Source organism: Perna viridis, chromosome 14, assembly GCF_037379345.1.
Source record: "Perna viridis isolate PV_CMFRI_1.1 ecotype Kerala chromosome 14, ASM3737934v1, whole genome shotgun sequence".
Classification (NCBI taxonomy): domain Eukaryota; kingdom Metazoa; phylum Mollusca; class Bivalvia; order Mytilida; family Mytilidae; genus Perna; species Perna viridis.
The window spans coordinates 32,478,050-32,501,476 of NC_142458.1; the positions used below are offsets into that span (position 1 = coordinate 32,478,050).

The following is a 23,427-nucleotide window of genomic DNA, read 5'->3' on the forward strand; positions in this document are numbered from 1 at the left end:
CTCGATTTTTAAACTTGCAAATAAATTTATCGAAAAAGAAAATTCGGTATATATTTTTTTCAATGGTGCGAGCGACTTGATAGATCAACTTAGTTATGATTGACAGATATTAAACCTGCCTTAAGCCAGAAGGATGGGGGATTGTGTTGCAAATGACAATACGCCGTTGTCACGACAAGTCGTGCGCGGAGAAGAGACGAAAATGACTATATTCATTGATTTTTTGCAAACTTTAAAAACTTTTCTTGTTGCTTTCATGTTGTCAGTGCTGAGATTTTTTGTGCCTCCCCCCAAAAAATCAGTTGAAGGGGAAATCGTTTTAATAACTGGAAGTGGTTCGGGTATGGGAAGACAGTTATCGCTTGAATTTGGAAAGTTAGGAGCAATTCTTGTTCTGTGGGATATTGATGTAGAAGCAAATGAAGAAACTGGAAAATTGTTGAAGAAATGTGATGCAAAATATCATCTTTACCAGTGTGATGTTGGGTAAGAGGTATACAGTACATTTCCCAGTCCATTGAGCTTAGAATTTTTTGTGGGCAAAATAGGAAATTTATCTATCAGTTTCTTCTAGTAGTATTGTTTGTTTGTTTGTTTGTTGGGGTTTAACATCCGAGCAGCAATATTTCAGCTATATTCAGACGATGAACATGAAATTGGTGATAAAATGAACATGAAATGATGATGAATGAAAAAGGGATGGGACACAAGGACAATGGGGTCGACAAATTTTGATTGCCACTGGAAATAGGGAGAGGTGGGTAGGGTCGGGCAATTTAGCCTCCTGTGGCGGAGCCCTATGGTTCCTACTCCGGGAGAATACCACAGTAGGGTTTTTTAATGTGCGAGGAATGTGGCATCTTTCCCAACACGGTGCACCACTATTGTTTGTGGTCAGGTTTTCCGTATTATAGCCTGACAACCCCAGCATGTAACACGCCAGGGGTACCCCATTCCACCACCTGGGGCACACATCCCAGTTGCTCTGTGGGCAGAGCGCCCTAGCCCCTGGCTACGGTTCTGAGCACTATTTAGTCGCCTTTTACAACAAACTTAGCACTGCTGCAGGTCTATTCTTTTAACACCCAGACCTGCACATGGATCTAGTAGTAATAAATATAATAATCATTATACACTGGAATCAACTAGAGACATTCATTTTCACATATGTTATAATTTTCAAATTCAAATTGTCATGGTTTTCATTTTGGTATTGAATATTTTCTTCTGGCCTGTTAAATCTTTATTGTACAAGACTCACACATTTTTAAGCTGATCCAGCAATTACTTTCCTTAGAAATATTATTTTCCTGTTTTTTTTTAACATTCACCAGGTCTTTCCAAATTTTCCTTAAATCTCATGCATTTGCATTGTGGAAGCTTTACAGCTCAGTTTCACCATGTGTTAATATCTTCTTGTCTTTGTATATTCCACTTCTAGGGAGCACCTGTGTCACATGGTAAAGTTTTTTAATTATCTTTTTTAAAATTACACCTCATATTAATGACTTATTTCTATATAGATTAAAAAGTAAAATTTACAGTCTGTTTAAGTCATGGGTAAAATAAAAAAAAAACTGAGGGTAGATGTAACAATAGAACATTATATTTAGTAAATATTTTCATAATTAAATTTACCTACCTAGAAATATAAGATGTATAAAACTTGTGTTGCATAGTCATAAAAAAAGTAAAATATATAGTGTTTATAAAAAGTGTTAATGTACATGTACCTTTGAGAATAAGGACAATACGAACTCAAGTGGAGCTTCAGTAGACAATATTCATTATCTGCAAGATATAGTTCCACAATCAGTAGAGCCATTTAAATGTTAAGTAGTTCAGAAATCCTCTGTAATCGCCACAGTTGACCACATACTTTTATATATGAATGTAAACACTTATTGTAACTGAGTTGGAGTTAATAAAACTACAATGTATTTGTATAAATATAGCTACATATAGGTTCATTGTCATATACATGTCTGTATAGTGCTACAACTTTTATTATCTGTGCTTGTCCAATAAAGTATATTGCCTTGATTTGTATCAAACTTTCACATTGAGCAGCATGCCCATTCACATGCTGCAGTACATTTTTCACAAACAATAAAAATCATATATATACATGTAGATGTATGATTTGTATCCTCTGTACCCCCAAACTTCAAGGTTAGGAAATGTTTTAACCTCCAGATACAAAATCTAATGGCATGCTGTGTACTAAAATTGCAATAATGAATTATATAACATTAAATATGAAGAAAGAGATTTATTTAAAGGCAAAGGATTTTGTCCTTGTCACCAGTTACATACAGTGTACATGTATTCAGTAGTCCTATACATATAAAATACTTTTACATTTTAAATAAAAATACGGTTGGTATTTTGTTTAATTCTTTCATATAATTATTCACCACATGCATAAGGTTGGTCGTGTAACGGTAAACATACATATTTTGTTTATAGCCTTAATTGTTTCCATTTCATCAAAAGTTTTGATTTAGGGGGCTGGTAGCTTGAGAATTCTACTTTTTGTTGTTAATTTTAATTTCAATTGAATTGAAGCTTCTCCTAGACATGTCACAAGCTGTGTTTTCCAATATATAAATTTTCTCTGTCCTTGAATGAGCAGACAGTAATGTGATTCTATATGCCCACAGGTTATTTCCACTAGAAATTAATACTTAACAAATTTATGTTGACTGTTTATCATTGTCTCCATTGGGAAGCTTTAATATCAAGCAGCCAGAGCATTGTTCTGTAAATAATAAATTTGACCAAATGGTGAATTGTTTGCCTGGTATATTGAATAATACATACTTTTGGCACTGAAACTCACAAACCTAGATGACAATTAATAAAAAATAATCTTTTAACCACTCATTCCATCACATGTGCCAGTCTTTAGAAATATCTTATATGTGATTTTCAAATGGTCATACATGTAGGACAAAAGTAAAGGTCATAGAGAAAATTTTTTCACAACATCCTAATTGAATATATACATCTTACGATATATTATTTTGACCACATAATTACATGTACAACAAACCTTATAGATTTTAAGAACAGAAATAGAGACCTGCCGATTTTCAAAATCATTAGCCAAGCTAAGTATAACTAGCTAGGTCATCAGAACATTTGCTGTTTAATCAGATGGAGGGTGCCTCAGTTTAGAGTTGCTAAAAATGTAACGTAAAGAGAGTAAATTATAGTATTGTTTAAAGACTACAGGGATTTGTCATCATGACTAAGGGGGTTAGTAAGTTTTCCTTTCCTAACCTAACCCTGTTAAGGGAATTTTAACAAATTATATTTTTCTCATTTTGTAAATTCCAAAATATTACCTTGTAAGAAGACTTTTAACATGTTGCACATTTTTGACAGGGCCAATTTCATTTTAAACCCCAATACATCCTGAAAGAATGCATACTAAGCTGTGGTTTTGTTACCTTGATTTTACCTCTGAATACAGGCAGCTTCCCTAAGCAAAATTATCAAAAAATTATGCAAAATTCCCCAAATGCGCAGTGTGCCCCACTTCATTTTTGGTTCCAGATTGCTTTATTATGTTGTTTGTAGACTCAAAAGGAAGGGGCACTTTTGAAAAAGAAACACCAAATTACTGACTAGTTATATGTTTTAACGTTTCATTCCAAAACTAAATAAAAATGAAAGAAATATTAATGAAAATAAAGTTTGAATCGTGTCTCATAGCTCCAACCTTGGTGGGTAGACATATTGTGTTAGCCCAGTCTGTCTGTTTGACACATTTCATACATGTATGTGCAGCGTCAAATAAAGACAATATTTCATGCAACTATGTAGGTACATGTAGTTACATGTAAGACATGATAAGACTTAATTGTTTTATCAGGAATTTATGATGCACTGAATTTTTTGAAAATTACATGAATGTACCCCCTTTGAACTTTGGAAATGGAGTGGACATACATTATTGAAGGCAAAAATGAACTTTCATTTACTGTATATTTTCAGTGTAAAGGAAGAAGTGAAGAGAGTAGGAAGAAAGGTGAAAGAAGACGTAGGTGATGTGACTATACTGGTTAATAATGCTGGTATTGTGTCAGGAACCAAACTTATAAACACACCAGATCATATGGTTGAGAAAGTATTCAATGTGAATCTCCTTGGTCAATTCTGGGTAAGTAAATGGTTCAAGTTAACTTTCCCAGGTCTTAACCACTAAGTTTTGATCCTTAGATGGTATTGATGAGATATTTACATTTTCTATGTGGATTCTTCAGCAGCAAGTATGACAACCATTTAAGGCCATTATAATCAAAAGTTTGAATAACTAACTGATGGTTACAAGCTACATATACATGTATTTAAGTATATTCAAGGAAACAATCTTGTAATTTGGGAAGTTTTTATGAAGATAATAGAAGTTATGAAGTTAATAGATGAAGCCTTTTAAGACAGAACCTATGGAAAATCTATGAGAAATCCTTTTCCTGCCAAAATTCTTATATTGTTCTAGCATGAAAGATCTTAAAAGATTTCACTACCCTTTGTAATGCTTTTTATTCTTAAATACTGACCTGTGAACATCCTTGAAACAAGTTTAGTGTATTCTGATGTCATACAAGTTGATCTCTGGTAGGAAAAAAATATTGCCCAGTATTCATGCAATAACCCATTTTTGGAATGGCAGTAAATTTAGTCTTGTTTAATATGAACTGTTCGCATGGATAACGTCACAGATTTTAATTATAACCTTGCATTGCTTTTTATGGCAAAATTATGTTGCTATTTTCAGAATTTTCAAACTCATTTCTAGGATTATAAATTTACTTGGCCTAAGATTGTATCTTTGAACTCCCATACTGTTAAATTATGTGCTAAACAACGTGACAGTAGATAAGTTAATTACCTACTAGCAGTGTAATATTGAAAGACTTTAGTTATGACTGTATGAGACAGATCAAAGCAATTTTGCTTACTGGAAATTATTGTCTTGAGACAGACGGAATCCTTTACTCTGACTTACAAATTATTGTCTTGAGACAGACTGAATCCTTCACTCTTTAACTAACTTGATTTGTAATATTGATTGAACACCATAAAATGTGTTGATGCATTTTACTTCATTTTATTTTAATTTACTATTTTATAACTATTCCCTGAGTTCTCATCACTTTAAGACTGAGCTATATGTATAATGTTATATTTACAAGGATAACATGACTTTGTACTCTTTGTCTCCCATATTTTCAGCTCAGCAAGTATTTTGTAGTAGGAAACTGAATGAATTTTGTCATGCTTTTTGTTCAACATAGATGTCTTGTCTGCTTTAAGTTAGGTGTGTAAAGTAGATAGTAATACTGCATATTTGTTGTTGATTGGATGATCACATGACCTAATCCTCTTCAATCCCAAAAAAAGTCCAAACGACCATTGACGAATGAAAACAAGAATGTTGTTGTATAATGGTACAGCATGTCTCTGTCTCCTCGAGACTTTCACGTTTCTCATTTTAGCGTTCGTGTATCGTTTATTGTGCATTTTGCGTTCGTTTAAATGCACAATAAATGCACGATAGAAGCGTTTGTTTAAACGCATGATACAAGCGTTCATTTAAACTCACAATACGAGCGTTCGTTTAAACGCATGATAAATGCACAATAGAAGCGTTCCTTTAAACGCACGATAGGAGCGTTCATTTAAATGCATGATACGAACATTGTTTAAACGCACGATAAATGCACGATACAAGCTTTTATTAAATACACTATAGAAGCGTTCATTTATTTTTGTACTTTGATTATTTCCTTCATTTAACTGTTATTTTTATGTTTTTTGCTATTATTCATTTATATAATTTCATTAATGTTATTTTTTATTATTTTCTGTCTTCATTATATGTCAATATTATTATTTTTCATCGTTTGTCTTTCATGCGTTTGAATGCATGATAGGAGCATTCGTTCAAACGCACGATAGAAGCGTTCATTTATCATGCATTTGGTGAGCGTTTATCGTGCGTTTGGGTATTGTGCATGCGGGAAACCTAAACGTCTCAAGGAGTGTAGATATGAGGTATATATCTTGATAAAATTTTAAGACAAATTCAGTATTCTATTGAAAATTCTAATCCAAATTCCATTAATCATGTCTACAAGGTGTCTATTGTAAATGAAATTTGTTTTACCCAATCAGAATACATTGTTACTTTTTAAACTAAATTAATCATTTCTTTGTCTTTCTTATTTTTACAACTTCCAGAAGTGGTCTAAATGAAAATGGGTGAAAAAGGACTACGTTAAATCGATACGTTTCTCAACACAATTAACGTTAATACTAAATATGATCTTAAAAAAGTCAGATAATGAGTATTAACAGTACAATATTTCACTTTTTATAAGAAAACAATTGATACACATTATAATTTGGACTTTTGGGTTCAAGGTTTAAATGCTTCTTCCACAAAGTGACTGTAGTTGAATCTTAGTCTATTCATCATTAAAAAATGACCAGATTTCCAGACTTTATTTTTACAAAACCCTTGAATTTCCATTTTTTATGTTCTTTGTTGTGTATGTCTGTTTTCCGTGTCAGATCTTTGTCCCTGGCTTACATTTTTTTGATTTCCGCTAAAATCTCAGTTGCCATGAGTTAATTACTCTTTATTTCACCATACCAAGTTTCCTGGGCATTTTCTCTTACCGTTAATTTCCTTCTATCATTCTTTGATAAACAGTCTTCCCAATTTCTTTTACTTAACCCCTGTTGGTATATATTGTACCAAATTTTTGAAATATGAGTATTTTTTTTTGTACATTTGAGTTAAGAGTCTCTAGCTATTGGTTTGTAAAGTGATCCTTCCCTAGATTTAATATTATTCTTTCTTTTACTGCATAGTTATGACACTTCATTAGTTTGTCTGGTTCAAACGGCCATGTTATCATCACTTGTTGTCATCATGGTGGTAGTCTTGGTCTGTCATCCATTGTCAACTTTTATTTAAAAATCATCTCCGACGAAACCACTGAACAGAATTTGATGAAACTTGGGTACAATCATCCTTGCATGTCTACTTCCAAAACTGTATCTATTATGGTCCCTTGCCCAAAAACATGGCCATTGTTACTAATAATAGAACATAGGGGTATCACCATATATTTTTGTTTATACATTTGTATTTCAAAAACCATAACAGATAGAAGCAATCTGATATCAACTGAGCTCTTTGGCTTTAAGAGATCCACATGAATCACCCCTGAAAATTTTAAGATAATAGATTGACCAAGTTATTGTCCTTTCTTTGCTTATTTTACCTGTTTCAATATCTCTTTTGGGTGCAAATTTCAGAAAAAATCTGATAACCCTTCTTAGAGTTATGGTTCTTGAAATTTTCATTTTTTGGACATTTTTACTATTTCTTGCCTATCATTTAGAAAATGAAAGCATATTGATGATAATTGTAAATTGATAAAATGTTCAGTACTCCAATATTTATGTTTGGTGCAAATTTCAGAAGATCTGTTGACACTTATTGGAATTATGTCCCCAGAAACTGTCATTTTGTCCATTTTTCCTGTTTTTGCTTGTTGTTAACAAAACAATAGCAGATTGATGATTAATGTAAATCTAAAAAAAAAACATATATGTAAAAGTACATTTGTATGTAAACAAAAACCTGTTGATTATATTTTTTAATATTTTTTTCTTTTAGAATGTTATTCAGTTAACATAATTAGAATGTTTTTAAAAAATGTTCAGTACCTTGACAATAATCATCTGTGCTAATTTGACCATTTTTAGGTTTTGAATGTATTCAACTTTTTAAACCTCTTAAACCGGGTTAGTGATTCAGGCTCTTGAGAGACTCTTGCTTTTGTCTTGTTTTCATTAGATTCTCATAAATTTATGTAGCCATATATATTAAAGGCAACCATTTTATTGCCAGTTCATACAAGAATTCTCCAAGTATCTATTATTTTATATGTCAATACAAGGACTTTCACAAATAGGGAACATGGCTTACATTGGAATCTCATTAGTTGTTTCATTTCACCTGATAATAGTATGCATACATGTTTGTACCTGTAATTAATACATTACTTGTATGCACCTGTCTAGATATTTGGACAGGTGTGTTATAACAGGTAATCTGTCCAGTACTGACCAGACATATAATATAATGGGTGTTCAGCCAGTGTGAAATAACAAAAATATAGTGATAAACAATGTAAAATCAGAGCAAGGGAAACTGTAACTGAAGTGATTTACTGAAAATACTTAAAATGTATTAATACTATTATTAAAAAAATCAGAAAATGTATAAAATGTATTAAATCTGAAACATGAACTTCAGTATCCCACGCATACATGTAAACTCCATGCCTTCAGGTATAAAATTAGTTCAGCATCATGTATTGTTTCATGAATCATTTATTATATTTACATTGTAAATTATCTATGGGTTTTACATCAAAATTAACCCAAACTTGGACTTTCTTTGAAATAATGTGATTTTAAAGCATGACTAGCCTTGATACATGCAGTCAAGGATTATAACATTTTATTATTTTTTACCACTTTTTGTGTGGCTTTTGTCAGAGCTGAAGCCACTCAAAGATTCCACATAATTTAATTACATTATCATTCTGTAGAATCATTCAATTTGATCTAGTATAGTTAAGACATTTTAGGCTTTTACCTCCTTGGGTTCAAAGTAGTGGTGACTTGATAGGTTAATGACCTTCAACTTCGTAAGTCATTAAAAAATTCGTTGACAAAGGTCAAGGACCTTTAACCCTATTCATTGACACTAAAACAATGTAGTTTTCCTTATGGTTTTCCTCAAGTGGACCATTGACTTGAAATTAGGAAAAGTCTAGGACTAGATCAAGATAGCAGGCTTTTTATTAAGAGGCAGTACTAGGTACATTTACCTTCTAAACTACTGAAAGGTACCTCCAGAATTTTAAGATTTCATACATTTTTATTAAACAAAATGATAAAAAGTACCTCCTACAAAACCAAAAGTACCTACATTGCAAAAAATAATGAAACCCCTGATGTAGTTAATTTGGACCCCTGACTTCTTTTGTAGTTTAATCAATTCATATCATATCAGGTGTCAACTAATTTACTATAGAACAGAATGAGCAGGTGATTTATGACAATTGTCTGCAGCCAGTGAAAATACCAATATTTGTCAATGAAATCTTGTTAAAAATCACAGCTTTATCATCACTTATCATGCAAACCTTTGATGATGTGTCAAAGGGATTTGTCTTACATTTTAATTAAATTGAATATTACTATATGTCACTGCTAATTAATTAAAGAAAATCTTTACATCTACATTGATTATATTGTGATTACATGTATTAGAAGGTGTTTTCATTAGATCTTGTCTTGATTGAAACCCTGCATTAATAGGGTTAAATAAAGGAAGTTATTAAAATTTCATAATATATTGTATTCCTGTTTCCTTGTGTGCAAGAAGATTAAGATTGTACCCAAGAAAATGTGTCATTCTAATGAAGTAATTATAGCTGGGTAATTTACAGAGAAATTGTATGAAACCATCATGTTTAATACATAAATAGAAACAATAACATCAAACAAGAAATAAGCAATCCACACTTCCATACAATATATATGACTTTAGTTCTGGTTGGAAAAAGTTAGTTTGTTTTTTAATATTTTGGAAAAAAATAATAAAGATTAAAAGAAAGTCTTTTCTTAATGGATCCATTTGTTTTCCTTTGAAATTCAGGAACTAGCAGTATTTTATCAAGCCCATATTTACTTATTAAGTAATCAGTATTTTGTAGTGATGCCTAACCATTTATGCTTCTACTTTACCATTTGGTGTGAAGAAACCTCAATGAGTTACATTTCCAGTTTTTTTTTTCAATATTTCGTAAATTTACAGGCCTTGTTAATTTTTCAAATGATAAAATAAACGCATCAAATACATATATAGCTTCCTACATAGTAAACAAATGTATTATCAGAGTTCTCCAAAACAAATAGGTTAATGAGATATATTCAGCACCAATTCTTTCACATCACTCTTGTGGTTGACTTTATAGCTGATCTGATCTAGAAGAAGGAACATCGTTTAGCTAGATCCTTTAATCTCAGTTTCCGCTAATTAGATGACAAATAATCATTAAACAATCCTAGTTTCGGGGATTTGATACATCACATCTACCCAAAAAAACTTGAGATATATGACACTACTGACACTGTAAAATCGACCTCATATCTTGACCTACAGTTAGAGAATCGATGGTAAAGAAAAACCATTTGCCAAACTATATGACAAAGGCAATGACTTTTTTATTTTATATTGTCAACTTACCTTTCATCTATGGCAACATCCCTTCAGCACCTGCGTATGGAGTTTTCATGTCACAGCTCACATATTGAACGTTATTCCAGAGCTTGCTGTAACTAGGCAGACTTTTTGTACTGTGCTAGACTTACAATTAGGGGTCTGCAGGAACAGGGTTATGTTTCCACTAGGTTGAAGTTATCACTACTGAAGTTTATGGTCATCATGGATTGTTACGGTGTATCTATCAGCATAATGAACACATGGATCGTTACGGTGTATCTATCAGCGTTGAAAACTGATTTGTTCAACGTGTCATTAGTTTTTCTTTCTTCTTTCATTTACCCAGGAATTGACTTTTTATGAACAACCCAGCGGGTGTTTCTAGAAAAGCAGAGGACGCTTACTCTACCAGCGGAGTCTGAGTCGCTCATTTACTTTTGTTACTTTGTATGTATTATTTTGGTTATTTTATGTTCTTTGTTGTGTATGTCTGTTTTCCATGTCTGGTCTTTGTTCCTGGATTACATTCTTTTGATATCCTCTAGATTCTTGTTCCTTTGATTACTCTTTCAACTAGCAATATAGGAAAAATATGGTAATTCATGATTTGTAATGTAAATGTCTAATTCTCTCATTTTTTAAAACAATCAAAATCTTTGGCGATTAAAGTTTGAAATTTCCCAATCTTTGTGTCTTTATTAAATTCAAACCATTCTGCTGAGAACAAAAAATCCATACTTGTGAATATCAGTTGAGAGATGTTTAATTTTCGGTTAAAAATGGAGAAAATATATTAACTGATGAAGCTTTTTCTTTCAGACAGTGAAGTTTTTTCTGCCATCAATGATAAGAAGAAACCATGGTCACATTGTAAATATTGCCAGCTCTACAGGACTTGTAGGAATTAACAAGCTGACAGAATACTGTGCTTCCAAGTTTGGGGTCGTAGGGTTCACAGAGGTGCTGAATTATGAACTTGTATTTGGAGGGCATGATGGGATACACACAACGTTAGTTTGTCCATCGTATGTTGAAACAGGAATGTTCCAAGGATGTTCAATGAGGTATTTTTGACAGTTGTATTAGAATGGAGAAAACTGTAATGTATTTGAAGATTTGTTGTCATCTAAATTTTGATTTGAGGGTTGCTATTTTCATTTTATGTATTACCAATATATTCTATTTCAAATCCAAAGGTTGATGTCTCCATAAACAACACACTTACTTCCTAGTTAACTGATATTCTTTGTCCATCAAGAACAGATACAGGAATTTAAGGACAGGAGGGCACGCTGACTGGCAAAAGAGGGGATGTGCAATGTCACACTTCAATGATACTCTTTCATTGTAACAATTTTTTCACCAAAAAACAGGAGGGCACACATCCAGGTCGGGTTTATGTCTGTGCATTTTGATTTCTTTGAACCACAGGTCTACAGTAACACCTGAAGACACCAAAATCCTAATTTTAGTTAAATTTTTTAATGAAATAGGGAGGTGTATTTGGTGAATAGTCCAATGTGATGAATAGCAAACCAGTCTTATAGAAATTTAAAAAGTTACTAGCATTGATATACTAATATACCATTTTGTTAACTTACCACCAATGGATGAAGTAAACAATTCACAGATGATTTTTTTTTTTATTTGACAGATTTTCAACCAGGTAAACTAATAAAATAACAAATAATGATGCTTAATATTTGGTGTTTGGCATCACAAAATGTAAAAAATTACATTAGTCAGAGAACATTCTGTTTGTGATGTCATGAAATTCCAATTTTCATAAATTATACAAGTAAAAGATATTCATTGACTGATGATTTTTTTTACAGTTTTGTGACACCCAGAAAGTAACATATTTACACTATTAATGATAGCCTGTGCCAAATACATTATTACCAACAAGCCCACTGGGCTAGTACTATTTCTACCAGAAAAAATTACTAGCCTGAATGAAAATTAAGTAGCCCAAAATGAAAAAGTAATTACATTGTATATGGAGCCTAAAGTATTAGGTAGCAGGTTGGACTAGCCGTAAAAGACATTCTACTAGCCCAATTGTTATTGTACAAAACTTCAGCTTCAGGCTAGTGGCTAAAGGCACAAAGGCACAGACTAATTAATGATATATATAAGGTAGTAACTTAATTCTAAAATGATGGCCTAATTTTCTTTGAGTTGATTTACTAATATGTGTTAGAGTTGTCATGATTGAACTAATTTTTCACTGTCAGCTTCATGCATATAAAGGAATATAATCTCTTCATAGGGGTATAATATCTGTTTTAGATCATTTTTAAGGTGCAATAAATCAATATCAATCTCATAGAAATCTGGGTCATTGTGATCCTTTCTTTATGTGTTACTAGAGGTCAGAAAGATTTTTTGAGGAGAAAACATAGATTATAGTTCTTTTTCACAAATGAATTGCATTTCAAGTTCAACGAAAGTTCACTCTTCAAACTTTTAGTATTTAGTTTTTTGAATTTTGTCATTTTGAGGCCAAATTGAAGTATTTTGCAAGTATGAGATCTTTTATACCCAGTCAAGTGAAATATGATAACTTGATCATCATGACAGGTTTTTCCCCTTTCCATGAAATCTAAGAACATTTTGTAAGCTGCCTATTGGAGAGATGTACCTACTTGCAGCCTACCTTGTCAGTAATAACCCAAAAACTTGAGGATAAATGAAAACATTTAAGACATAATTTGTTGTGCAGATATTCACATGCTTTAGAAGTAACTTATCTGTATCATCTGTGTCCTTGTGTTTTGTTCTTTAGATTAAGTTACCTACTTTGTAACCTAGTTTTGAACTGCATTTGTACATTTAAAGTTGATAGTTAAAATCTATTATGAATACTGGTTATATAATAGACTGAAATTCATATTGTTCAAATATGTTAAATAACTTTTCAGATATCATTGGCTGCATATTGGTATAATGTAGTATTGTTGTTGGGTTAGATATAGAAATTAGTATATTTCTGTTCATTTAATGGTACCAGGGGCAGATCTCTGTACAGTCTCTGCTCATCCTTGTGTTTTTTCTTTGTTAGCTTGTCTGTCCACATACAAGAATAGTTTGAGGTACATTTGTATTCTGATGATACATGTATTTGTTAGAACGACATCTTGATGGATCAGTTAATTCATCATTTTTTTATATGACTGTTTGGTATACCTTTTCAGAGTTAAAATATTATGGGAAGACAAAAAAGAAATAATTTACAGTTAGTTATTGAACTGAAAGCTTTTGATTGGTTGATTATTGTTTGATATGTCCCTTGGCTGATATTTCATCCATATCAGGTCAAGAATGAACAGTCCCTGACACACTGATAAGGATTTTTATTTGTTTTAGCTCACAGAAGCAACAACATGCTGGTAAGCATGTAACCCCACTCTGACACATTATTATGTCTCCAACCAATCATCTCTCTATCCTCTTAAATACTGTATGTTTGGCAGAGAAGCAGTGACTACGAATTTAATTCAACTCTTTGGTGTGACCCAGCCAGGGATTGAACCCATAAACTTCTGTTCTTAAGGCTTGCACTTTGCCCTGAGACTACCGAGGTGTGTGACCCGGCCAGCGATTGAACCCATAACCTTTTGTTCTTAAGGCTTGTACCCTACCCTGAAACTACTGAGGTGGTTAAATTTGTTTGTGTATCTAAATTTAATTGCATTTTAAATGTTTGTGTGAAAATTTTGATGAATTAATTGTATATTTCCTTAGAAGAAAAGTCATGTTGGAGTTATTGCCCTTTTACGACGTCTTGTTGCTATTTTTAATATTACTACTTTAAAAAATGTTCTTCTCAGATACAGTGTACAGAATTGATTTAATTGTTCTTTAGGTAAGAGTATTGGAAATTTTTATCCAAGAAAAAACACGGCCACTTTTGCAAAAAAAAATTGAATGTTGCTTGTTTTTGTAAACATAATGGACAGAATTTAAATTTAAAAAATGATCACCAGAAACACATTTTAAATTATTTCAAGGAAAATAATATGGAATTAGAGAACTTAAAGTGTGATATAGTTAAGTTCTTTTTAATAGTTACTGACATTTTGTGATGTGTTTAGTGGTTACCTAAGTCTCTGTTGGAAGTATCATTTATAGAATACTGGTTGATTCTGAGACAAAAACAATTTGACCATATATAGTCTTCCTATTGAATGTTGTTTCTGTGTTCTTATGTGTTGTTTGTCTGGATGATTGGACACATATTCTTAAACTAAGTATATACATGTACATACACCAATGAATGGATTTTTAAATTAAGTATATACATGTACATACACCAGCTCGTGGATCCTTTAACTAAGTATATACATGTACATACACCAGCTAGCGGATCCTTTAACTAAGTATATACATGTACATACATATTCTTAAACTAAGTATATACATGTACATATACCAGTGAGTGGACTCTTAAACTAAGTATATACATGTACATACACCAGCTGGTGGATTCTTCACCTAAGTATATACACGTACATACACCAGTGAGTGGATTCTTTACCTAAGTATATACATGTACATACACCAGCTGGTGGATTCTTTACCTAAGTATATACACGTACATACGCCAGTGGGTGGATTCTTTAACTAAGTATATACATGTACATACACCAGCTGGTGGATTCTTTAGCTATGTATATATACATGTACAAATACCAGCTGGTGGATACTTTAACTAAGTATATACATGTACATACACCGGCGACTGGATTCTTTAACTAAGTATATACACTAACATGTACATACACCAGCGAGTGGATTCTCTTTCTAAGTATTTAGTATTTATCTCTCTAGGCGTTTCTAGAAAAGCAGAGGATGCTTACCCTACCAGTGCACCTGGTCCATGCTCCCAGTTTTTGGCGGAGTCTGAGTTGCTCATTTACTTTTGTTACTTACTATGTATGATTTTAGTTACTTTATGTTCTTTGTTGTGTATGTCTGTTTTCCATGTCTGGTCTTTGTTCTTGGATTACATTCTTTTGATTACCGCTATAACCTTGGTTCCCTTGATTACTCTTCCAAGGATAAAGTCTAGACATGGAAACACAAAACATGAAATAACCAAAAATAGCACAATGAAATAAAATTAAATGAGTAACCTGGACTCCACTAAAAACTGGGAGTGTGGATCATGTGCACAGGTAGGGTAAGCATCCTAACACACAACAAATTGATCATAAAATGTCACATCCAGGTTAGACAAAAGAGGAAAGGAAAACTATGACATGATGAATAAATCCTTCTCCTGGTGCAGATATCAAATAATACAAACCTGGAAAACTGGACAAATGTAAATGGCCACTATGTACCTTTCTTGGTACAGAGATTGTCACGGACATATCTCTTAATTAAATCAAAATATTTAAGAAATACGTTCAGAGATCCCCGATGTACTGTATTGTGATCGATTATACGTTCAGATATCCCCCATGTACTGTATTGTGGTTTATTATAATTTGTTATATTTATATTTTCCAGGTTTCCACGAATTTTGCCTCCATTGAAGGTAGATTATACAGTAGGCAAAATAATGAGTGCCATCCTGACCAACCAACAACTTATTTGTATCCCTAGAAGTATTTATTTCTTTTGTTTTTTGAAGACGTAAGTAATCATAGGTTTTATAATAGGAAAATTAATTAGAAAGAGCAAATAACTACCAAAATATGATCATGAGTGCCGAACAACGTCTAAATGTAAGGAGTGTGAGGAACTTGTTCTGAGCACAAGTTGAATCTTACTGCATTCTTGTTATATGACATTTATAATGCAAAAGATTAGCAGCAAGAGGTGTTTTTGATTTATCAAAAAATTAATTTTAGAATTGAGAAAGAAGTCAGTCATGGTAAGAAATTTAGCAAGATTATAATTATTCTAGTAAGATTTCAGTGCTGTCTAACTTCACTTAGCTTTGTATGAAATAGGTACTCTTGGGAGTCAGATATTTCTTTGTGTTGCACTGTCAGTTGGGTGAAAATATTCATCAAGGCACTGACCATTTTTATTATGGGGGGTGCCTAGGATTTGATCTTGGATAAGAACTTTTTTATGTGCATGCAATGAATTTTCAATTTTATTTCTACAATAACCAAAGTAAATATTTCTATTTGAAAATCTGCCTTGTTAAGTAACAGATACAATATAGATTCATTATTTTTTATTTTATTTTCAATGAATAAAAAAAAGAATTGTTTTCCAAAATTTGGAATGGAACATATATTTTTTTTTTAAATAAGATCCCAGCTCACTAATAAAATGGTATTTGCTTAAATGTTCATTTCTGGAAATTCTGGAACTTTTCAATATCTGTGTGGAGGTCACATGGGAAAAAGAACTATGAAATAAGTTATCATAATGCTTTGTATTTTTCACCTCTTTAAAAGCCTGTAATTACATATTTAACCCACCTGACCTAATGATATAGGTATTAAAACATGTGCCAATTATATTCAGGTGTTAATTGTATATTTTGATATAATGGCCTTAAATGCTATCAGACCACAATCATGGTTAAATGTTGATAAATATATGACTGTCTTAATTATCAAGTTCACTACAGAATTGGCCACTATTTTGTGCCATACAATTTATAAAATTGAGTTTCCATGATTTAATACTGAAATTTACTCACTTTTCTGTTAAATGTTGCTATGTTACTACAAAACTGTGAAACAATTTATATAACAGTATCATTCTTTACAAGTATGTGATCACCTCCAGTTGTAGTCGATAATTTGGTTCTACCACCAAGCTGATTCAATTATTAATATAGATATGATTTAAATGAAGTTCAATATTATTGTTGCGTACAGCAATGATCAAAGGAAAACGTTGTGGACCATACTAAAATACTCAATAAAGCACCACATTAAAGTCACAACAAATCTGAGGCTCATACTGGTGACATCACCATATGCATCATACTCAAAATGGCTGTCTCTTATGCTATAGGCCTATTTTGTAGTAAAATCTTTAAATTACCGTATTAGAATCAAATTAATTCATGACTGTCATATTCATGATATTTTACTTGGAAAAAATATATATGAATATACCAAGGGGTATTTGTGTGACTTCCTATAACCAACAATATGTATGTGTTTGAACAATGACTTTCTAATTTGCATATGTCACCTCCTACAGAACGATCTTTACCTATTCATGTTTCAGAAGGTATCAGTCTTGTATTACATATTCCCGAAGGGGTGTACATTAAAACATGGAGGCTAAAAAATATAGTGTACTTCCTTTTTGCCTTTTCCTGTTTTCTTTCTTGGCAAATGACTATAATTTTTCATTAAAGTACAGGGTAAATATTAAGCAATGACACAAAAAGCTTGTTTTTGAGGAAAAAAAATGCTTCAGAAAAGGGTTCTATATTATGAACTCAAAATAAAAGTGAAAGTGGAAAATGTCAATTTTTAGTTTGACCTGTCCTGGTGTACCAAAGTTTGTGCCTTTTTATTCTAAAATGGACCTAAAAAGTATTTTTGGCAGTTCCTCAATTGAAAAACATAGTCAGAAGTTAGATTTAAACTCCTTGTCTATTTTTTTAAAAATCATGAAAATTTAAGGTATACTGTAGAAGCCTGTGGGGCAAGGAATATAAGACTGAGACCAGAACATATATTGCTGATGCACTTATTATTTCTACCAATGATATATGGATAGTCATGTCTTATCTCTAAGGGAACAAGATGAGTACCTTTGCAAGTCAAGCTGCAATTAACAGCTTAATATTGTTAAAAGAGAGATAACTCTGTTTTACAGATTGATTCCAGTGGAAGCATTCCATGAAGTTGTAAGGTTTTTTGGTGCAGCAAATTTTATGGACAATTTTATTGGAAGGAAAAAATCTCAGCTACCTGGGGAGACTAATGGGGCCCATAAAGTACAGAATGGAAATGGAGTTAAACACTATTAAGGCTCTATATTATGATTGTTGAACAAGTACTTGTGGACTTGTAGACTGTGATTTAAATTTGATACTGTTAATACAGATGTTATTATATCCTCTGCTTGAAAAGCAGGAGTTATGTAGTAATCATGCAAAGATATTAAGTAGACAATAACAGTATATTGACTTGAAGCAATAACAATATACAGATTCAGGGTAAAATTTGAGGTTTTTTTCCCCGATTCTTGCCAAATTTGCGTAATGTTTTTATTATAGTCAGTGTACTGATATTGTCTTATACACTGCAATCCTTATCATTATTTAAATCCAGTTCATTTTTATATGGTGTGTTTATTAGCCACTTGTGGCCCTCTATAGTGACAATATGATTAAACAGGTAGTTCATGCAAGGGTAGGAAAGTAGGTGTAGCTAAAATTTTATATACTGCAGTGTTAGAAACTTAATTTTTGGTCAACATAGACTGATCATAATTTAATGTAGACCACACTGTAGTTTTCAAAGGCAATAGAGCCAATTTCATCATAGACCTGTTTGATTTTACATAGACTATGTCTGTAGGTCTACTGCTAATTTCTTTCACTGATACTGTCATTGACCGTAAATATACTGTCAGTGCATTTTTGTTCTTCAAATAGAACAATTGCAGTATAAAGTTGGTACATATATACACATGTGTGAATCACAGAAATACATTTGTATTTTTTTAATATGTAATAATATTGAAATAGGTATACACATATGTGAACCACATATTTGTCTATAATTATAGCCCAGCATGAACAATGTGGTGCCTTTACCTTCCACCCAAACTCATTTATCTGTCTGTATATACAAATGAAATTTAAGGATTAATAATTTTTGTAAGACTTCAATTCTTCATTATAAAATCAAAGATTTTGATAATGAGACATTGTGAGCAAAATCTTAAAAACTTGATTCATTACCATATAAAGATTTAAATAATGAATAATGGTAAATGTTAGATGAAGGGTTTTGTAAAATTTGGTTTTTCTAAACTCTCAGAATTGAGAATAAGATATTTAGTCGAAGTAAACAATATATTGAGCCAAAATTTGCTTATGGCACACACCCATATCCAAGGGGGGTGTCTCCAAGAATCCCCCCTTTACAAGAAATAAGCACTATTAAAGTCTAAGTTTTGTTTGATTTATGACTATTAAAATTGATAGCATCTAGTGGTGCAAAGTGCAGGACTCACTCTGTGAGTCTAAAGAACCCCTCTACAAATTCCTGTCTATGGGCTGTGCTACTACCATATAAAGATGATCTTAATGGTCCAAATTTGTAAAATATTTTGTTATAATTGATGGGTATTCCCCATAGAAATCAACATTAGTTAGTGAAATGTATGCAGTGAATGCTGGGAGTCAGAATTACATCAGAAACTGACAACAATGTATGTGAGGTAAATTTAACAGCAAATTGCATCTGAAATGATGAAAAAGTAAGCAAACATATCATTTTTTTCATCTTTTTCATGTAAATATCCAGAAGTACTGAATTTTGTAATTTATGAAAAGTATTTATGTGCTGTAAGCAAACATTTCACGAATTTCGTAGATTTAGTGTTTTTTAACAGATATTTTACCACGTAATTGTTTAAATTGATTTACTTTGTTTTCTGTCTTCTTTACGACTTTAACCTGCAATGGGGACCACAAATTTAGCTAGTGCTGTGTATAAATGGATCAAGAGTTTCAATAAAGCTGGTGATGTTTTTCAATGGCTCAGAAATGGGGACTATATCTTCAACAGATTACAAACAAAATGACATAGCACATATATTATGATGCCTTTAAGTGTTATTCTTTGTAAGAATCAGCCATGATGAGAATACTGTGGGGAAAAGGAAAAAAAACACACAAATTTATTCATGAAATTTTATTAAATTCATGTCTGAAATGCAGAAATGGCATTCATTTCTTTTATAAATGTCAGTAATTTGAAGTATAAATGATATGAAATGCATTGCAATTTCATCATCAAAGGGAGATAATTCACTTTTCCCTTTCTATCATTCTATTGTTACTTTTGACATGCATGCTTATCTGCATCCTCTAATTAACCAATTATCAATTCGTCTTCAATAGACCATAAAGTATATGCCCACATTGTGGAATTTGTGTTTTTTTCTTCGCATGATTCATTTTTCTTCAAGTTTGCCTATTTTTTTGATAGCACTTTATTTTATTGACAATAACAACTCTGCTCATCAGTGTACTTATGCATGACCTCTTTGACCCATACACACCATTGGATCATAAAAATGTAACATATGTTTTTATATGTTCTTTTAAACACCTGCATGTGCAAAGCATCTGTAAGCAACATGAAAAAGTAATCAAGGGAACCAAGGTTATAGTGGTAATCAAAAGAATGTAATCCAGGGACTAAGACCAGACATGGTAAACAGACATACACAACAAAGAACATAAAGTAACTAAAATCATACATACAAGGTAACAAAAGCAAATGAGCAACTTGGACTCCATTAAAAACTGGGAGTATGGACCAGGTGCACCGGTAGGGAAAGCGTCCTCTGCTTTTCTAGAAACACCCGCCGACTCGCTCATAAAAAGTCAAGTCCGGGGTAGACAAACGAGGAAAGGAAAACTATGACCCATTGAATAAATCAGTTTTTATGGTGCTGATGGATTCACCATAATGATCCACGAGTTCATGATGACGACCATAAAAATATGTTTTTTGGCAGGCAATTTATAGAGAAATGATGAAAATGAAGTTTTTGATTAAGAAAGCTGTAATTTAATTTCATTCAATTTTCAGCTTTGAAAGTGATTTGATTTTAAGTTGATTGTTCCTATGTGTGATAATCCTATGTTGTATCTGATATATATTAATACCTGAAATATTATGTCCATACGTGTACGAAATGTTTATGGTTAGTTACTCTTGTCTGTGATACTTGCCCCAAATTTTCATGGTAAATCATTCTTGAATACGATACTTCCCTCAACTGTTCAAGATTTTTTTCCAGTTGTATAACTCTGTTACAAATTATGTAGTTGCATATCAAATACATATGAATTGACATGATGTTCATGAAAAAACTCATATCAAATGACTTTCATGTGAAAAATTGACATGAAATTTGTGTGAACTCTGTCATAATATATATTAGATAAATTAAGGAAAGATAAGGATAAAATCATGTGAAAATAATTTTAACTGTTTACCCTCTCAGCATTTTTAATTAAGTTGATCTCATTATCAAACAGTTTAACAGTTGTTGTTTACTTTGTTAGACATGGACAATTTTCTTTCCAGGGAGGAGGGGAGGCTGGCATTTTCTGTTGAGCAAGAAATTTTTTTCAACAACGGGCAGTGTTAAAATTTTTATTTGAAAATCTGAATTATGAGAGAAAAATATTGAATCATTTTTTATTTAAGTCTACGGCTGAATAAAAGAATAAAAAAAAGTAGAAATTTAGAATTCTTATTCCCACTCTCATAAATGAAATGGTTGATGCTTGAACAGCACACAAGAACGATGTTATTGTGAGTATATATTTTTGTAATGTTGATGGTTGTATATTTATACATGGAATTTATTATATGTGATATTGTATTATTGTTGTATGGTGCTATTTAAATTGATTTGACAAATATATTGTTTCATACCATGGAGAAAACTTCATTTGTAAGTACAGTTTGCCATTCTGTATGCATGGTTCATGTAGCAAGAGCCCACAGACTTCTCAGCAATGGTCTACAAACTTCTCCGGGACAGCCCACAAACCTCTTAGCTATGACTCCCGAACTTTTCAGGAACAGCCCAGAAACCTCTTAGCTATGGCTCCCAAACTTTTCAGGAACAGCCCACAGACTCACACACTTCTGTATTTTTATTGTCTTTACGGACTGGCAATAACTCAAGGGCAGCAAACAGCAGGACAATTTGAAAAAGCATCATTAATGTCTGGACTCCTGTGTTCACTTTGTGTGTGTAGGTCCCGGGACACAGAAGCCCTGAAATCATGAGGAAATGTGATGAGGCCAAAACAGGTTCTTTGTGCTGGTCGTTTGATCTGCCTTATTTTTCTAATGTTTTCGGACAATAACTCAAAAACACTTTCACCAACTTAAATGAAACTTTGGTGAATTGTTCATATCTATTGACGTAAGTTCCATTTCTATTTTTATAAATTTCTATAAAATTTATATAAATGTTTATAAAATTTGGTAATATTTTAAAGCATATTACCAAATTGATTTAAATCTAGAAATTTAAAACAAAACAAAACACTGTTCACTGTCAGATTAATCGAAGCAATGATATGATATTTACGTAGCGAAATCGGCAAAATTTGACGCCTTTTTTGTATTGCGACGTACTCCGTTCTATAATTGGTACATGTACAAAGAAGTGTGCATAATTAATGTTTTACATAAAATAACACACACGACATGTTTTATTATTTAGTTGTCCGATTCGATATTAATTTTTCGTACATTTTGGTCAATTGAAATGAACAGATTACATCTTGATATGGTAAATAGTTTGGCATCAACCATTTAAAATGATTTGAAGGACATTTTATCCTATGAGAAAAATGTTAGGAATTAGGTAAACAAATTGCAAAAAAAAGTAAAACACCCTCACTAAAACAGAAAGCCAACAAATCTATCAGCAAAAATGTCAGTAGCACCCAGCCCCCCCTTTCCCGGTAATCATATTGTACAAGCGTATAAAGTGAATCTTTCCTGTTTGGTTTTATATCTCTAATGTGGATGTATGTTGATATTTCTGAATATATGCACTCGTTTCGGGATTTTATAAGGTCTGTTGCTAAACATAGAAGATTGCTAAACATTACGAGAAAACAAAACCTTGGCAAATCTCCCTCTTTGAGAAAATATGAGAGCGAAATCTCCCGTTTTTATTATACGACGAAAAAAAACTTGCGGTCGTATAATGTTATGGCGCAGTCGTCGTACGCGTCGTCGTGGTCTGGAGCCACTTCGTTTCCGTGCGAAAACTTTAGTTGTGGTTGACGAATTGTTTTGAAATGTTGATATGATTTTGCCAACATAGAAGATTCCTATTTAATTTGGACTTTGTTGCCCCTGCCGCTTTAGAAAAAGGGACCAAAAAGGGTAAAA

The 23,427-nt window shown here is 32.2% G+C and overlaps 1 protein-coding gene across 2 annotated transcripts; it reads left to right on the forward strand.

Annotated features, from left to right (window-relative positions):
- The first annotated feature begins 77 nt into the window (after positions 1-77).
- LOC148599022 (epidermal retinol dehydrogenase 2-like) lies at positions 78-21,947 on the forward strand. 2 transcript variants are annotated; one of them, XM_088559953.1, is made up of 6 exons: positions 78-486; positions 4,003-4,168; positions 11,144-11,388; positions 11,979-11,990; positions 15,842-15,967; positions 18,134-21,947. In XM_088559953.1, the coding sequence occupies exons 1-6, from the start codon at positions 134-136 to the stop codon at positions 18,285-18,287; spliced, it is 1,056 nt and encodes a 351-aa protein (XP_088416079.1). In that variant the 5' UTR covers positions 78-133; the 3' UTR covers positions 18,288-21,947. The 2 variants fall into 2 exon arrangements, with proteins under 2 accessions (XP_088416079.1, XP_088416080.1); XM_088559954.1 differs by lacking the exon at positions 11,979-11,990.
- Positions 21,948-23,427: the final 1,480 nt, after the last annotated feature.